Source organism: Hakea prostrata, chromosome 7, assembly GCF_041222555.1.
Source record: "Hakea prostrata isolate BN-2017 chromosome 7, UWA_Hpros_2, whole genome shotgun sequence".
Classification (NCBI taxonomy): Eukaryota; Viridiplantae; Streptophyta; class Magnoliopsida; order Proteales; family Proteaceae; genus Hakea; species Hakea prostrata.
Window position 1 is genome coordinate 169,221 of NC_142606.1, and position 17,894 is coordinate 187,114.

General features: G+C 37.0%; 2 protein-coding genes across 2 annotated transcripts; one reads left to right on the forward strand and one right to left on the reverse strand.

The window, feature by feature from the left end:
- The first annotated feature begins 1,608 nt into the window (after positions 1-1,608).
- On the forward strand, positions 1,609-10,665 carry LOC149008708 (26S proteasome non-ATPase regulatory subunit 12 homolog A-like). Its single transcript, XM_089162860.1, has 12 exons — positions 1,609-1,860; positions 2,058-2,252; positions 3,331-3,438; positions 3,546-3,650; positions 3,867-3,923; positions 4,035-4,231; positions 7,119-7,218; positions 7,314-7,426; positions 7,558-7,711; positions 7,801-7,878; positions 9,183-9,398; positions 9,511-10,665. Exons 1-11 carry the CDS (start codon positions 1,858-1,860, stop codon positions 9,396-9,398), a joined length of 1,326 nt encoding a protein of 441 aa, XP_089018986.1. The 5' UTR covers positions 1,609-1,857; the 3' UTR covers positions 9,511-10,665.
- Positions 10,666-13,193: 2,528 nt separating this feature from the next.
- Positions 13,194-15,177, reverse strand: LOC149008709 (uncharacterized). The gene is made up of 2 exons (XM_089162861.1): positions 14,274-15,177; positions 13,194-14,139 (listed from the first exon to the last, which is right to left on the reverse strand). The coding sequence occupies exons 1-2, from the start codon at positions 14,716-14,718 to the stop codon at positions 13,325-13,327; spliced, it is 1,260 nt and encodes a 419-aa protein (XP_089018987.1). The 5' UTR covers positions 14,719-15,177; the 3' UTR covers positions 13,194-13,324.
- Positions 15,178-17,894: the final 2,717 nt, after the last annotated feature.

The window sequence follows — 17,894 nt, forward strand, 5'->3', positions numbered from 1 at the left end:
GTATCAGAGAGGAAGGAAGATTTCTGATACAATACAATGGAAAAGATGCACAGTTAGCAAATACAATCTCATCATCCCCATTAACAACATTGTTTCTCTCATAAAATAATGAAGAAGATGGGTAAAGAGATTCCCATCTTCTTATAGAAGTAACTTCGCATTATCTTTTAAATTTCATTTATTTATTTGACTTACAGAAGTAATTTCACATTACCTTTTAAATTTCATTTTTTTATTTTCATCTCTAGCGCCTAGGCCAAGGTTTAAAGTATCGGTATCGAGTATCGTATCAGTCAGGTGATTTTAAGAGACATATCGTCCTGTATCGAGTATTGTATCGCTCGGGCTAATATATTTTAGTGTAATTCAATGGAGAGACGTATCGAGATGTATCGTATCGGTTGGGTCAATATGGATACGTATCGGCAAGTATCGTATAGTATCATGGGATACTTTAAACCTTGGCCTAGGCAACTTAAAAGGTTTCTATTAGTGCAGAATGATCTAGTGAAGCAATCTCTGTGGTCTGATGCCGAAATTTTGGTCTATTTGGATCGTTGTTGCTTTCAAAATATCTCAATTGAAATGAACGGCCAAAATTTTGGCATCAGATAGTCTAGATTGTTTTACTGGACCGTTCTGCGCATTTAGATAAGCAATGTCCTCCAAGCAACTAAACACGGTATTTTTACTTTAAAAAAAATCAGCACCAACCGTGAATCACATAAAATTAATGCCACCACTTGAGTTATTCAATTTATCAATTAGACTTCTTATAGGATAAAATATATCAAAGACATTCATCACCATTAAGAAATCATGATTAAGTGGTGATGTAAATAAGTTAAATATTTTATAAGTATAAGACTAAATGGTGGCGTGGGATTTAAAGCTTTTAATAGAGGTCTGGAAGATTCGGGAGCTATTTCTTCTCCAGTCCATTTTTAAGGATAGTCTTGAAGCAGAGGCCCTGGCTATCCTACATGCAGTTCAATGGGCTGTAAGTGAAGGATTGGTGAATATTGTCTTCAAGTCTGATTGTGCTACTTTGATAGAATGCCTCGACCGCTCAGCGGAATATAGATCAGTGGAAGTGCATTCTATCATTTCGAATATTTTATTTGTAACTCAAAAGTTTTTCTGCTTGCTCTTTCGTGTGTCTTTAGGGAGATGAATTCTATTGCTCACTCTCTAGCCAGGAAGGCCATGTCTCTTCAAGGCAAGACAATCTGGTCATCTTCCTCTCCTTGGTTATTGATCTTTGTACTCAATTTGCTACTTCTGTCTTTGAATGAAAGACTAAATTACCAAAAAAAAAAAAAAAAAATGGATGCTGTGTGGGTGTTATATTAAAAATAAATAAATAAAAACTAAATTAACTACTGATAAATATAATATAATAGTGGATTCAACTGATAAATTGAATAACCTAAGAGGTAACTTTGGATTTTTACCCCCCAAACACAATAATAAGTAACTTAGGGAAGGCTAAACGCCGTTATTGGGACACGTGTTACCATAAAAAATTGGGATCATGGAAAATTCGTCCTCCCACCGGTGCCGTGTAAACTTACTGACTCTTTTCTTGTGAGAGAAACCAAAGAAAAAGCAAAAAGCTCTTGGCTTCCGCTCGATCATTAGAGCCTTGCTTAGGGTTACTGGTTCATCAGTGTACCGGTACTTAGAGTTCCATTATTTCGTGTCACCGTCTCTCTGCTCGGTTTCCGTGTTTTGAAGCTTCGAATCCCCTGGGTCTAGGGTTCTTTTTCCGCCTTTTTAGTCGACGAAATTATCAATTCTCGATCTCTCTTGTTGATTTTTTTAGGCATTGGAGTTAGAAACCGAATCGATTCAGCCATGGTAAATCTACCAGTCTTCTCATTTCAATTCCTTGTACTTTGTTTCGAATTTTCGCTTTCTGATCTTTAGTTGTTTCTCACTTTGGTTCTTAATAATTGTTTCGTTACTTCGCTTGTTTTTCTTTATAATTGCTTCGTTACTATGCTGGATTTTCTTTAATCTTTCTATGTTTCTTGCTTCTCTATTCGTACTTCCAGGAAGGAGGAGGTAATCTAGATTCTGCCATAGAGTCTTTGTTGAATGTGGAGAAGCAGATGAGACTTGCCGGTGAGGTAGCTGGGACAAGGAAAGCTGTTATCGACATTCTTCAACTCTGCTTTCAAGCACGGGCTTGGAGGACTCTTAACGACCAGATCGTTCTTTTATCGAAGAGAAGAGGTCAACTCAAGCAGGTATCAGACTAAGACAGAGTAATAGTACCGGGATGTTCTTCTAATTCTAGCTCATACAAAATTTACTAGCCCAACACTGTATGCGTATTAGTCGCAATTTGGAAGTACACGACTGAATACCTTGGTTGATTTCATTTTTATTTTTTTTTCGCTTCAGACCTGAAGAATTGGCTTAGGACTTATTTCCCTGGCTTAAAGAGTATTAAATTTTTGTGGGCTAATTTCTTTTGTTATGAATATTACCGAATGTTGAAGATTCTTGGAATGATTCAAATGTACGCTTGTTAGGCCCTTAGTGGAGATTACCTTCACATTCACTGTGGTTCTATCCACATACAGCGTACACCGTCTGGTGGTCTTCATGCTGTTCCAGGTCTTTTGCTTCATGATTCAGAAATTGAGGCTTGGTGTGGCTTTGGTATCCATTTATGCTAAATGTGCCGAGTAAGCCAATAAGCAATAAGCTTGTGAACTGATTAACTCTGGATTTTTGACTAATTTGCCATTGACATATTACCATGGAGTTCAAAAAAGGAAAAAAGGTGAGTGGTTGCTTAATTTTGTTCCATGGTAGTTTGATTCCCGAAAGTCATGATAACAAAGTTCTGCTTACGGAGTGGACCATGAAATCAAATTATTTTGTTGGTGCTGTCAATGGAATTCTTGCATTTGACACCATTGATGAGAGGATTGGCATGAATGGTAAAGCAAAGGTTTCAGTGGATGTCTCATCAAGGAAGTTTTCAACTGTTAAATAACTTGGGGCATTGCGATAAACTTTAGAGTTGTTTCTTTTGGGAATCCTTTCATCTTATTTCATGACACAAATCAGCTGTTTCTGTTCAATAACCTTTTGATACTTATGTTTCTACTTAATGTATTGAATTTGAGATTATGCTTATTGATTATGTTTGTGAGGGTTAATAATTCTTATGCATTATTTGACACATCATTCTGATTTTTCCTGTTTTCATGCATGTGATTTAATCTTAAGTTATATTTCTGTTTGATTCTTTTGTGTAGCATTGTGGTTGGGTTGGTTTCCTAATAATTACAATTTTATCTACTTGTTTACCAGGCAGTAACTGCAATGGTCCAGCAAGCAATGCAATATATTGATGAAACACCAGATGTTGAAACTCGTGTAGAATTGATCAAAACACTTAACAATGTATCTGCTGGGAAGGTGATCGCTTATGTGTATTTACAAAAATTAAATTTGTTTCCCTCTGTTAAATTTTTTTTCTTCTTTTTCCTTCTTTTTTCTTCTAAGAACTGTTAATTACTCTGTAGATATACGTTGAGATCGAGAGGGCAAGGCTGGTCAAGAAACTTGCAAAACTTAAGGAAGGACAGGGCCTTGTTGCTGAAGCTGCTGATTTGATGCAAGAAGTTGCAGTAAGTACTATATACTATTCTGGAAGCTTCCTAAAGATTTCCATTCACAACAAGTTTTTGCATTTTCCAATGATCAATGCTGATTAAGTTTCTTTGGATAATATTACTGGCATTAAAGCAGAACAATTGTAAGAGATATACAAGTTGTATATACTATTATTTGTCCTTCATTATTGAATACTATTATTGCCCTTTATTGATGATCTTGTGTTTCAGGTGGAAACATTTGGAGCAATGGCGAAAACGGAGAAAATAGCATTTATCCTCGATCAAGTATGAAATTACCTGAAGATAAGGAGGCTTGATTGAGAGAAGATGATCTTTTATGACATAATATATGATGCTATTATGTTTGCAACTGACTTGTGATATAAAATTTTCCAGGTTCGTTTATGTTTAGACCATGGGGATTATGTTCGTGCACAGATCCTCTCAAAGAAGATTACTCCACGTGCTTTTGATATAGATGCTTCCAAAGAGAAGAAAAAGGCCAAGGAAGGTGATAATGTTGTTGAGGAGGCTCCTGCTGATATACCTTCATTATTAGAGTTGAAGCGAATATATTACGAATTAATGATACGGTATTTCTCTTTATTTACCTAGTTCTCTTTTTTATTTTGAATACTTTCTAAGGCATCAGGGATGAGTTTTCCGATCAATCCATTTACTTCAGTATTCTGAGGATATCTAATTGCGTTGCCACTACTGCTCTAGTGCCTAGTAGATGTGGGGGTTTTTCTCTTCTTCTCATTTTTTTTTCCAGCATAACTCTTACACTTTATCCTGATATTGATAAATCCTATAACTCTACTTCTTTTATGAAATTTTTCTTATGCCTAATAGACTTCCAATTTCCAGTGCGACTTTTTTTGACTGATTGAACTTTCTTTTCAAAGGGCAATCCTTTTTGCATGTTGAAAGGAACTGCTTTTTCTATACTGCTTCTATAAATGAATCTTGTTTTGTAATTTTTACGAACTGAGTTCTCCCTGGATAAGGTTAGCTGAATGGGTTTACCTGTTTTTTGGGGTTGATTGTGTTTTGTCTCTGTGATGTAAATGTGTGACTACAGTTTTTCCTATTACCTAGAATAGGACACACAGTGATGTTGATAGGGGGGGATATAATTGGAATAGTAGGCACTTGATATGATAGAACCATTTTTACCCAAGCTTAGTTTAAATATTAGAATCACATGTGGGTTTAAAGTCTTGACAGGTTGCTGTTGGTGCAGTACAACTGAGAGATAATTTAAATAGTTAGGGGCAAATTACATATAGACCCCTAGGATTTTGAATCAATTACATCTACTACCCCTGGGGAAAAAAATTAATTACATCTACTACACCTGGGAAAAAAATCAACTACAAATGCCCCCTGCTGTTTAAGTGTTAGGGTTAGATGATGATATCATCGGTTCACAGATATATTAGATACCCATTGACCCTTCTTTCTTTTGGTGCCCTTGAAAGGGAAAATTACATATAGTCCCCTTGAATTTCGAATCAATTACATTTACTTCCCGTCGAAAAAAAATCAATTACAAATGCCCCTTGCTGTTAAGTGTTGGGGTTAAATGATGATGTTTGTTTTTTTTTTTTTGGTAGTAAAATTATTACACTAACCTAAAGGAAGTAGTATACGAATACGTAAAACATAGTAAACTGAGAAAACTGTAACTTGATTTTCAATAACAAAATACTTTTCCATAAAATAAAAAAATAAAAAAATAAAAATATTCCTATTTCTATTTATACTCTTTCAATTTTTAGAAGAAAAAGGGTTAGATGGGTATTTAATAAATTTGTTAACCGATGACATCATCATTTAACCCCAACACTTACAGCAGGGGGCATTAGTAATATTGATTTTTTTAGGGGTAGTATATGTAATTGATTTGAAATACAGGGGGTCTATATGTAATTTTTCTAATATTTAAATGCTAGGTAATACAGGTGCGTGTCTTGGTTTCTGTAGGGCAGGTCTGCTGGACACCTGATGCCTACAATTGGGGAATCTTGAGAAAGGGTACTTGCATGAGCTTGGCTGAAATGTATGCATAGGAAAAAGGGGGGGGGGGGTTAATCTTCTTCTTTGTCTTCACGGCCACTGTACTCATATGTTTATTGGTGACTACAGTTTTACCTATTACGCACAATGCACCATTCAGATGTTGGGAGAGGGACGGTAACAATTGGGGTGACAAGGCGTTAGGGACTTGATGTGGTTGAACCATTTTCGCTTAAGCTCAGTTTAATTTTTAGAACCTGTATAACACGATGTTAAAGCCTTACAAGTTGCGGTTGATGCAGTACAACTGACAGATAACTTACTTATATGGTTAAATGTTAGATAATACAGGTGCATGCCTTAGTGCCTGAAGTTAAGGTCTGCTGGACACTTGATGCTTACAACTGGGGGACAAGCCTTTACAAATGGGTTCTTGGGATGAACCTGGCTGGATGTATGTACAGAGAGAGTGTTTATCTTTTTCTTTGCCTCCACAGCCACAATTTAAGTATGCCACCAAAACATATTACATAGCTGTACCTCTCTATTGTCATGTTTATATGGGTGTGCCATGACTCTGGGTTACAGAGATAAGTGTGTCATTTTCACCCCCCCCTCTCTCTTCTTTCTCTATGATTTTTTTCCCCTTTTTTTCCGGGAATAGGGGGGGGGGGGGAGGGGTGTTTGGGTTGGGGGCTGCATGTGTGTTCTGTAAGGTTTTGTGTGCGTACTGAAACTTAAATTTAACAATGGGAATATTGGGGCTTGGGGGTAGATTCTGGCTTGTATGGTATCTGCTCTTCAAAACCTGCTTGCTGCTGCATACAATTCTGGTGTCTCTACTGCCACACTAGCATCCAATCAAGGGGGGCTTCATTTAACCCTGGATGCTGCTCCATCAAGCTACTGGTTCAAACCGGCTCTTGATTTGCAGTAGAGAATGGTAATAGGTAATTGAATATGATAGTTAGGGGTGGGGTAGGGTTGTAGATGGGTTTGGAATCTGAAGGCGTCAATTCTTCTGAACGGGGAGAGCCTGAATCAACCAAATTAATGGATTAGGTAATTCTCATTTGAACACTTCACGAAGGACGGTTTAGCTGTAGCCTATTTTTGGGCTTGTCTGAGTCAGCTACTTATCTTAGGGACATCTTAATATGGACATCTTAGAAGAATATGATCTGGAACATGAATATTGACTTTACATTGTAATGACAAGAAGTTAGATTTAACTTTTTTGAGGGAAATGCTAGTTTTACTCTACTTTTCTTCACTTGTCCAACATGTGGAGCCTGCAATAGAATTTACTTCCCCATACTGTCTGTGCATCCAAAATTGTCCCAAAGGGAACGGGTCATGCTGATGTGGACTGTATGATGACTTTTAATTGGAAGTTTGATTGTATTTGGTGTTACTAGAAGTTGCTATGGTGTTATTCACTTCATTTCTGTTGTGTAGGTACCACTCCCATAACAATGACTACCTTGAGATCTGCCGTAGCTACAAGGCAATATATGAGATCCCTGCTGTGAGAGAAGATCCAGCACAATGGATTCCGGTAAGTGGCTATTTGAGCTATTCTTCTGACATGATTTCTCTGTCGTGTGAGTTCTTTTATATTTTGTGATTTCCTTATATCATTCCTTCTTTTAGGTCCTCCGCAAAATTTCCTGGTATTTGGTATTGTCACCACATGATCCAATGCAATCAAGTCTTCTTAATTCCACCTTAGAAGATAAGAACCTTTCTGAAATTCCAAAATTCAGGTATACCTTTTCTTTTTTGTAATCTTCTTGATGTTTTCTTTGGGTGTATAGTTGATTTTGCAATGGCAGTTTCCTTCTCTCATGTATTTATTTTTTCTTATGCATCTGTATGTTCTATCGTCCCATCTCAGATTGCTCTTGAAACAGCTGGTCACAATGGAGGTGATCCAGTGGACAACTCTTTGGGAGGCCTATAAGGATGAATTTGAGAATGAGAAGAATATGCTTGGGGGTTCCTTGGGTGAAAAGGCTGCAGAAGATCTAAGACAGAGAATCATTGAGCATGTAATGAGATTCCATTTGTTTGAGGTCATTGACTTGCCTCTTCATAAGCCTTTTGATGTTTAATTCTTTTTGGCAATCAACACTTGCAGAACATATTGGTTGTCTCCAAATATTACTCAAGGATCACCATGGACAGACTGGCGAAGCTTTTGTGCCTCAGTATCCAGGTTTGATGCATTACATTTTATGTCGAGGTTTTCATATTAGTAATTGAGAATATATGTTTCTTCATTCGATTTACTCTGCCAGATACTAGTAGACTGCTCTCATAGCATCATACCTAAAGTTTTTATACCATGTACGAAGTGAGTGTTTGGTGGAGTTTATTATTGTGTTTCACCCATTTCACGTCACATATGCTGCAGATGACCATGGTAATACCCTAGCTACTAGTGGTTTATTAGTGAGTAGACTTCGGTTTAACTTACTAGACACTTAGGTCCCAACATTGCATCTAATATACTAGTTTAATCATCAGGGTACTTCGAATTCTGCTTCAAATGTAATCAATCTAAAGGATATCATTATCTATTGTTGTTGGAAAATAAGTATATATATATATGCTAAAATTTGGGTCCCAGCCCATCCATATAGTCAGTCATTTTTAAGTTAAAAACCCTATGTGTTGTGTCAGTGTTTTGTGACTCTCTGATCAAAGTTGAGTTGTCATTCATTGTTTGATGGTTTAAGCCTCTATATGGGCCTTTGCTAAAACTGATAGGGAGATGATAATGCAGAACATGCCCACAAGCTTTTTACCAACAATTAATTATCCCTGCAATCTGAGTGGAAGAGTCATTTCTTCCCATTCCGTATAGAGAAATTATCCTTGATTTAAGGAGGAGAGGGCATTGGAAAGAAAATTTTATCTAGGGCTGCTTTCTCATATGATTAAATGGCAACAGTTAAGCTGGTTCAGTTGGTTTGAGGCTATTAAAGTAGTGGATTCCTTTCTTTTCTTTTCTTCCTCTTTTTTTTTTTTTTTTTTTTTTTTGGGGGGGGGGGGTATTTTTGTCATTTAGGAGGCTTCATTTTTGTGTTCCTTTTTATTTTTATTTCCTGCACCATGTGAATACAAAGCTACCATATAGATTCTCCTCAAACTTCTGTTCTAAGAGAATAACAAAACTGAGTTGGAATTTGAATGACATCTTGCAATTAAATCCCTGACACTCAACTCTTACATTGGTAACCCAAAACAATAACTAATTCTAACTTTTCTTGGACCAAAAAAACCCCTTGTCCACTGGCTGCTTTCTAAAATATTAAAATCTTATGCTTTTCGAGTAGCCCTATCAAGCTAGACTTAACTATTTGGTTGACATTACTTTTTAGTTTATAACTTTCAGTTTTTCATGATATGTGATTTTGCCTGTTGTTATATGTTGTCCATTATAGTGTTCAGTTGTGACGGTTCTTTTTTGGGGTACATTCGGTAGTAACAGTTTGTTCATTCCAAAACCTGTTTTAGGAAGCTGAGAAGCACCTCTCAGAAATGGTTGTAACCAAGTCGCTAGTGGCAAAGATTGATAGACCAATGGGAATAGTATGTTTCCAGAAAGCCAAGGAAAGCAATGACATTCTCAACTCTTGGTCGATGAATTTGGAGAAGCTGCTTGATCTTGTGGAGAAGACTTGCCACCAAATCCACAAGGAAAACATGATTCACAAACACAAGCTTAAATAGGTCAGTAAGAACTTTCAACCACATCACCCTCTCCCCTCTCCCGGTGCTGGGCCGGGGAAAATAGGGTGGGAATATCACAAATCTTGATGCTGATCTGTTTTTCCACTTACAGGTTGGCTTGACATCAGTTCAAAATGTTGGTGCCCGTTGAAGTGGATTGAATTGGAGAATGTGTTGTACACCTAGTGCATGCACGGTAGCTTCCCGTCAATACAGGTAGTGCTTTTAGCCATTGAAAAGAATGAATTTCACCTTTTGTTTACTCAAACGTTTTCCCCGAGGAATGCGGGCAAGCTATGGGAAGAAACGTCTGTGCTGTATCAATTGACCAATTTTGTGGCCAAGCAAGCAACTGCTTTTTTAAAGTCTGTTTGATTTGATTTGATTTGTAGAGCCCTGTGTCCTGCTTTGGAGATATTATGATGCAACAGTCCAAATTTATACCTCTAAAGTGCATTTAGAACGTCGGTTTTTTTGTCAATTGTTCTTTTACTTCTCAAAAATCGGGAAAGAAGGTTTTTCATCTATCTTTCATTCACTTATATTTATTATCTTGGTACTTTTTATTAGACAATGCTAAACTATGGAAGGTTGAATTTATTAAGATGAAAGCTAGGAGATGAATCTCCAGTTAAGTATAGAAGCAATTGGTGATGAGCCGCACCAAGTTTTTGACATCCTCGTATTCAGAGCTCCTTATATAGAAGGTGAGAATAGCTGTTGCTGGCTCGAGGGATGTAAAAGAAGTCCGGTGCTGAAATTATGCAACAAAGAGAATATCATCTATAACTACAGAGGCAGCCCAATGAAGGCAATAATTTTTTCTGGAGAGAGCATCAGCAACTGCTAGACTATCTTGAGCTGCCTCTGCTTGTGCTATTGTGGCTATTTCTGCCAAGAAATCTTCTCGAACAGTTTAAAATGAAGACTTGACACACCCACGTTGAATGGACCCAGCACTCCAGGCACCATCACTGTGAGAAAGATATGTCCTTCCTTTATGGCAGCATGTCTCAATGGTAGTTAGGCGTGTATATCAACCATTGCAATTGTAAAATTGAGGTTTGTATGATCAAAAACATCTGTTTCTAGTCTTCAAAGCCTACCACAAAGCAAACGGCCAAAACCCAGGTTGATTATGTCGACTATAATTACCTATTTCAATCTCTTGGTGCTCAATGGATCAGTTGAACATTTGAGAAATGAGCGTAGGGCCTAAAGCTTGGTGCTCAGAATCCAATTATACGAGTCGTCCAACTAATTAATGAATTCGATTCTCACCACTGCTCTAGTAAGGATCAATGATATCCCGGCTTGAAGATATTTACAGGATCTGCAACTGGAGCATTATTTTTGAAGATGAATAGCAATTCATGAACATTGAACACTCTACCCTGAAGGTTCACTGCAAACAAATTAGGATATGGACCCTTCACCTTTGAACCTCGACTGGATAATTCTGTAACTAAAATCTCTCAAATCTGACAATGTCCAGTCAGGCCGTAATCATTAACTAGATATGAGCTAATCCAGACTCGACGAAATCCAAGATTACAATGAGTATGAAAAAGAGGGGATTTTGAATGGTGTCTAGTCTATTTGACATCTCTGACAATAGATATTTGTTGTTGAAGTGAAATTGAAGGAATACTTATCCAAAAAGTGCTTTGGCCAAGGGCACTGATAAGTGATAACTAAAGCTGGTGGTTCTCTGGTGTCTGGAACCTTCTAGGTTTCCAGTGTTCATCCATAATTGGATAGATGGAGTTGTCATTTTGCTAATCATTTCAATTTCTATTTCAAGAAAGAAAAAGGTCTCTCTGAAATCCGAATTCAATTAGTATTCAAGTAAAGGGTCTCTATGAAATCTGAATCGATCACAGTTTCACTAAGGCATGCGCATATGATTTGGAAGTGTTCTTCTTGAATCTGAGTTAACCTTCAAAGATAAGATTGACAATCTTGAAGTCAGTCATAAATTTATTTGCTTTTGTTAAACAGATTATAGAACCAGTCAATGGGATTCATCACGAATCACTCAAAAAGATAAGATTTAAAACCTTGATAAACCAAGAGATGTGATTGCCACCTTACAACCTAGTAGCTATAATCTGAGTCAATGATTTGAAATTTTATAAAACTGATAGGAAAGATCATCCACAGATACCTAACTTGGAATCGAGTGTTATATGATTCAAGTTGACAAGTGGCATATTTGCATGCATGGTTACGACAATAAGTTGGCAGCTTTCAAAACTCACACACCTAAACTTTATCATTGTCTTGCTAGAATTGGGGAGGCAGGCAGGCCACCTAACTTTCTAAAAAGTGGACAATGAACTAAATTCAGCCACATGTTTATTTATTTAAAATTTAATGTCGATATTACCCAAAAAAAATAAATGTTGATAAGAAAAAGCCTTTTATTATAATTATTCTTAATTAAACATCATATAGATCAATATAACAGATGATGACCCCTTTGAACAAAATTGTATACCATAGTTATATGTTGTTTTATTTTTTGGTAGTCTCAGTCGTGTTTTAGTACTCGTTTTTCAATATGTGAATTCTTAACGGGTGTTAATTCGTTAGATACTTTGTTAATGCACCAAAAAATATTAAAAATAATAAAATAAATTGAGTTTAGTTATTTAATTTATTTATTGCATACTAGGTTAACCCCAATCTAACATACTTACTATTAAGCACGTAAGACATTTGAGAATGAGACACATTTGGAGCACAATCAATGGGTCAACATTTTGACATCTAGAAAATCTTTGACATATTCATATTGGAATCTTTCTTCACCTAGTTTTACAACCACAGATTCATAATCCACCAGGCCCTATTTTGTTCGCACACGTGGCATTTATAATTCTTTTCCGAGCTGATCAGCAAATTTATGACACGTGTGCTCAAAACTAGCCCATGAGGCCATGACGTCCATCAACTTTATGTACCAGCGAAGAGGTAAACCACTTTTGCAAGTAACCGCAGCAAACACAAACTCCTCAATTTCAATAACAATATCGTTTATCTTCTACGCCATAAAGAAAAAATAATAATAAATATTTAAATCTTTTAATAAAAAAGGGATCTTCCAGACTTCCCTTTCCCTTTCTGGTAAATCTGCCTTCTTGAAATTGCAACATGTAGTGATCTTCCACCTACCCAACCCACTTTTGAGTATCCAGATACTTACAAATTCGTTTTGGAAGAAAAAAAAAAAAAATTTCTTTACTTATGTGTGCGTATGCTATTTTAAGTGGTTAAGATTTAATAGAATTCATGTAATGTTCGTGTACGTATGCTATTTTGAGTGGTTAAGATTTAATAGAATTCATGTAATGTTCATCTGATGCTGATATCATGAAATATCATAAACATTTTCATGTCAGCGCCACTAGTTTTGCAAAATTCAATCTTAACTAGGTTTTGCCAACGACAAACAGAATTTTCACTCAAGCGTGTCATCATCTTAATTAACTTTTGAGACATTTTTTTCTAATTAGGAAAGAGGCAAGAGGCATGTAAAAGCTTCTCCATTACAGATAAAATTTACCTTTAAATACTAACAAAATGAATAAATATAAAATTTTCAATTTGTTCAATATGTACCACGCATACTAAAGATATAAGAAACGATTGGGATTCCATTTTGTTGACAGAATTAATCTCCTGTGTAAGCCAAATAACAGACAATCTCGGGAGCTGACGTTTCTGCATTTTGCTTTGGATGAATGTTTAACTAGTGACAGTGGCTGTTTTCTTGCTATTGTGTCCCAAAAAAAAATTTTTAACAAACAAAATCAATAAAACAGTGCTTGCAAATCGGTATCAAATGCATCAAAATCCTAACAAGTGTATGAAGACAATAATTGAAAACAGAGACCAAAAAGAGTTCTGACCAAAAAAAAATATCAACTGGAAGAAGACGGCGGATAATGACCGGAATCTGTCCAGGATGTCGTCGGAAAACCTGAGGGACCACTACCACTACTACCATCGCCACCACCCTGATCACGACTCTGTTGTTGTTGTTGTTGTTGTTGCTGCATCAAATAATCAATTTGTGGGTAACTCATAAAAGGTGGCAGGGGATATGAAGCAGAAGATGACGAAGAAAGGGAAGAGGAGACAGAAGAATAAGAAGATGGCATAGCTGTAGCATGAGAGAAAGAAGATGCAAAACCAGTAGGAGCAGTTTGTGGAAAAGAATATAACATCTGTTCTAACAGATTTGGTGGTTGTCTCTGAAAATCTCCAGAACTCTGAAGCAACTGAGAGTAAGCAATGTAATCTCTAGTTGGGTCAGAACTCTGAGGATGCATGAACGGCCGAGGCGTTTGGGAAGGTGGTAAAAGGGTTTGCTGGGAACCAGAAATGGTCAACTGGGTAGCTGGAGAAATGGGCATTGAAGGTGCCAGGGTGACGTTTTCTGGGAAGTTGAGTTTTGCTCTGTTTCCTCTGAATCTGAGAGCAGCTTCATCATAAGCTCTGGCAGCTGCTTCTGCTGTATCAAATGTGCCCAACCAAACTCTTGCAGCTTTATGTGGATCCCTTATTTCAGCTGCCCATTTACCCCAAGGCCTTTGTCTTACTCCTCGGTATCTTCTTCTCCTCTCTCCCTCTCCTTCTCCTTGTGAAGCTGTCTCTTCTCTGGCAATAGTAACGGGAGGAGTTACAGCAGCAGCAGCAGTAGTTGCTGGCAAAAACGTCTGAACCTCTTCTTTTACTGTAGAGAACAAAACAATTAGATATTTAACCCCATTTAATAATCTTAGAGAGATCTGGGTTCTTCTAGAATACCATACTTTATAAGAAATTTTTTTTTTTTTTTTTTTGGGGGCGTTCTTGATTAAAACTAACCTGCAACACCGAATGGTGATGATGATTCTCCTTGTGAAGTTCTGAAATCAACAAAACTTCTGTAAACCCTCATGGCAGATTCAGAAGGCTGACCAGTACTACTCTCTTCTTCACGTCCCCTCTTATGTCCTCCACTCCATGAAGATGAAGAAGTGGTAGTGTTATAAGACGAAGAAGGTGAAACAGAGGAACCTGAACCTCTACTTGATCCTGCAACAGAAGGAGCGATTCTCTCACCAGATACCACACGGGTCAGGGCTGAAACCATCGCTGACATCTCTCGCTCTCTATTGTAAACCGAAAACATAGGTGCCGCCGGTGCCACAAGTGGTGGTGGCGGCGGTGGCTGAGATGAACCTTCATCGGTGTCTTCTTCATCGATTCTCCTCGGAAATCCACCGTACTTGCCTATATCTCGTGGGTCCGCCACTTTCAACAAGCACATACCAAACCTGAATTCACTGTCGCTGACTTGGTTGAACTCGGAACAAATCAACCCAAGAATTAAACTTGGCAAGCAGAGAAGATTAGGACAAACCAACGGCTATATAAACCCGTAAAGAGAGGAATTCAAAGCTGTAATACCGCCGCCATGGATACAGGGTCGCTTCACATCTGTGCACAATTAATACAAAATGCTTCCCTGGGAGCGTTTCAGAGAGTTCGGTTTCGCATTTCCTTTTTCCTTTTGTAGGTTCTGCTTTGAATTTTGAGAAATTTCACATGAAATTAAAAAGAGACCCGCCGACTATTGTTTAGATGTTCACACTAAAGCCTAGAATGTTTTGACTGGATCATTTGGTACAGAAAGACTTAGGAGAAGGGTTTCTGTCATCTGATTTAGGTTCTTTTGCAAGGAAGGACGGTGCCTTGAGACTGAGACAAGAGAGGAGTTCGTTTTCAAATTGATCTCTTGGTCTTTAGCTGTGCCGACTGCTAAGCCCAGTTGGTTTGTTCTTATAAGTATTCAAGTATTGTACGGTCATCTATTGCATATTTATTCACTATACATTAAGAGGGGGTAAATTCAAATTTTTTGAGTCTGAACACGACTTATATTTAAGCATTCAGCAATTAGATATACTGCTTGAAAGTATGGGATCTCAATCTAAATAGAGTTCATCTCTTAATGCTGAAAAAATAAATCAGAAGTGGGATCTCACTGTACTCCAATCTTGACAGTGGAGGATTCAGACTCTGTATTTTTATATGATTTATAGTGTTGTTTCTAACACAGTGGTGGTTAGGGGTAATCTCTTATGTATAGACGTTATTGATATTTTATAATAGATCTGTCTGGGTCGATCAAAGAAGAATTGGACCAATTAAACTTTGGTAAAACGAATGCACTAAGCAAGGTATACAATTTGAATCATATCCAACTTCCTTAAAGATAGGATAAGGATTCCGATCAAGTCGGGTTATTCTTAGAATCCAGATCGGACTCCACAACTACAATCCAAGTAATACTGTTTTGACGGATAAGATTTATCTCCCCAGGAAACTAGCAACAATGACAAAATTCTATTCGAACTCCATTACTGCACAGTTAAGGTAACATCTCCTAAGATCTATAAATACTCACATATTTATCATTATCAAGCATGCACTCTTAAGTTATGAAATACATTGAGAGATTGGGCTTGCTTCCTTTGTTTGACTAGGAGAGACTGAATTCTGCAACAACAATAGACATTAAAATCAAAGAAATCTTAGATTTGAATCTGTGTTCCTACTCTCTATCTTCCTCCGACACGTGAAAATGTTATGAATATTATATAACACAAGAAGACATCTCTATTGAAGTTGCGAGAATATTTCCTAAATGTTAACATATCCTAAAATGTCCAAATCCAACAGATTTGTTGGATAACGATTTATTGACCCAGCAAAAGTAATTTAGAAGTAAGAAATTTGTATAGAGCCAATATACCATATGCCAATGTTTTCCTAAATGTTGATTAGTTCTTTTCCCAATGGAATTTCAGTTACAGTTCTTGGCCACAACAAGAAGGAATTTTTCATATTTTCTTTGCACTAGAAATGATTTTTCATAGCCAATGAAAAATGCTATTTTTTTCTCATTTTCTAACTATTTTTTGTAAATTTTAACAGTATGTTTACTAGAGTCCGGATCAGCGCGACCCCGACATTTGTGCTCCCCAATGACTACAAAGATCAGTGGGGCCTACGGTAAAAAATACTTTTTGAAAAAAATTAAAAAAAAAATTCACCAGTGCGACCCACTGGTTTTTGTGGTCAGGAAACCATGGGAGAGCACTCCGGATTCTGTTTACTATACATGATTGATAAGCATGAATATATAATTTTACTTGAAAAGGAAAAAAACATCAATGAGAGATCAAAGCTGATTAATTCATTGTGGAACTTGGGAAAACCTGAATTTTGAGGGTTTGAACACAAAATCAAGTGAGCAAAACCTGACTTTGTTGGGAAAAAAAGACAGTTGAACCTGAAAAATGGGAACTAGATCCCTTTTAATCCTCTTTTAAAAGGGAATAAATCATGAACTAGACATCCTCGTGTTTGTTGAGAGCTTTTCTGCTGTTTTTTTCTGGCCTGTTTTAAGCGTTCATTTTCATTAACTCCACTTTTGCATCACGTGCTGTAATTAATGCACAAATTTAAGCCGTCACAGCTACAGTAGAAGTAGAACCAGAAACCGTCCTCCTCACTAATGCCTCACACGTGGCATGATTCGTTTATCACAAATTTTCTCTTTTGTATTTTTCTTCCAAAAGGAAAATATGATCAAAAATTAATTCAAAAAGAACGTAGAGGACAAACACGGTAGGGTAGGGTAGGGTAAGGGAAGAAGATGGGTTCAGGGATTCTCCCCGCGCCACCTATAAAGTTGATAACAATAACGTAGAGAGGAATGACGTTAACGGTCTCAAACAGTATTAATGCATTTGAGACCTAGACGTAATTTTTTGTAAAAATAGGATCAACAAAAGTTTAGGCCTCACTAAAGGGATCTATACATAAATTTTTCTAAAAAGAAAAATATGACCATCATAATTTCAAGAAGTTGGCGCAATTGACTAAAACAAACATGTAATGATGTCAAAAGTTCAAATCTTCTTGGGGTCAGAATCAAGGCTTAATAATTATCTCCCCCCTTCCTATAGTCTAAGTCATCTCTCCGTTAGGGGAGGAGTATGTACTTTCACAATGCTTTCTTCGCCACACATAGGGGTGGGACCCACTAGAAGCAAGGTTTAAAGTATCGGTATCAAGTATCGCATCGGTTAAATGATCTTAAGAAATGTATCATCCCGTAGCAAATATTGTATCATACTAATTATTGTAGTTTAGTGCAATTCTATGGAGAGACGTATTGAGATGTATTGTATCAGTTGTGTCCAATATGAACGTATTGACTAGTATTGTATCGTATTTATGGGATACTTTAAACCTTGACTACGGGTTCCACTTCTGATTCATTTGATCACTATTCAAAGTGATAAATGAGAACTATACTAGCCAAACCAATTCGGGTTGAGTCCAGTCCGAGCAGATTGGATCAAGATAAGGTCGGTCGAATAAGTACAAAGGCAGAATAGCTAGACGAATCCAAGAAGACTTGTAGCCAAAGAA

Excerpts from the sequence above, each read along its gene's own strand:
- LOC149008708 (XM_089162860.1), top strand. Across the intron at positions 4,232-7,118 it reads TATTACGAATTAATGATACG|GTACCACTCCCATAACAATG; the intron begins GTATTTCTCTTT and ends TCTGTTGTGTAG. Across the intron at positions 7,712-7,800 it reads GACAGAGAATCATTGAGCAT|AACATATTGGTTGTCTCCAA; the intron begins GTAATGAGATTC and ends CAACACTTGCAG.
- LOC149008709 (XM_089162861.1), bottom strand. The coding sequence starts at position 14,718 with ATGTGCTTGTTGAAAGTGGCGGACCCACGAGATATAGGCAAGTACGGT. Across the intron at positions 14,140-14,273 it reads ATCACCATTCGGTGTTGCAG|TAAAAGAAGAGGTTCAGACG; the intron begins GTTAGTTTTAAT and ends TGTTCTCTACAG.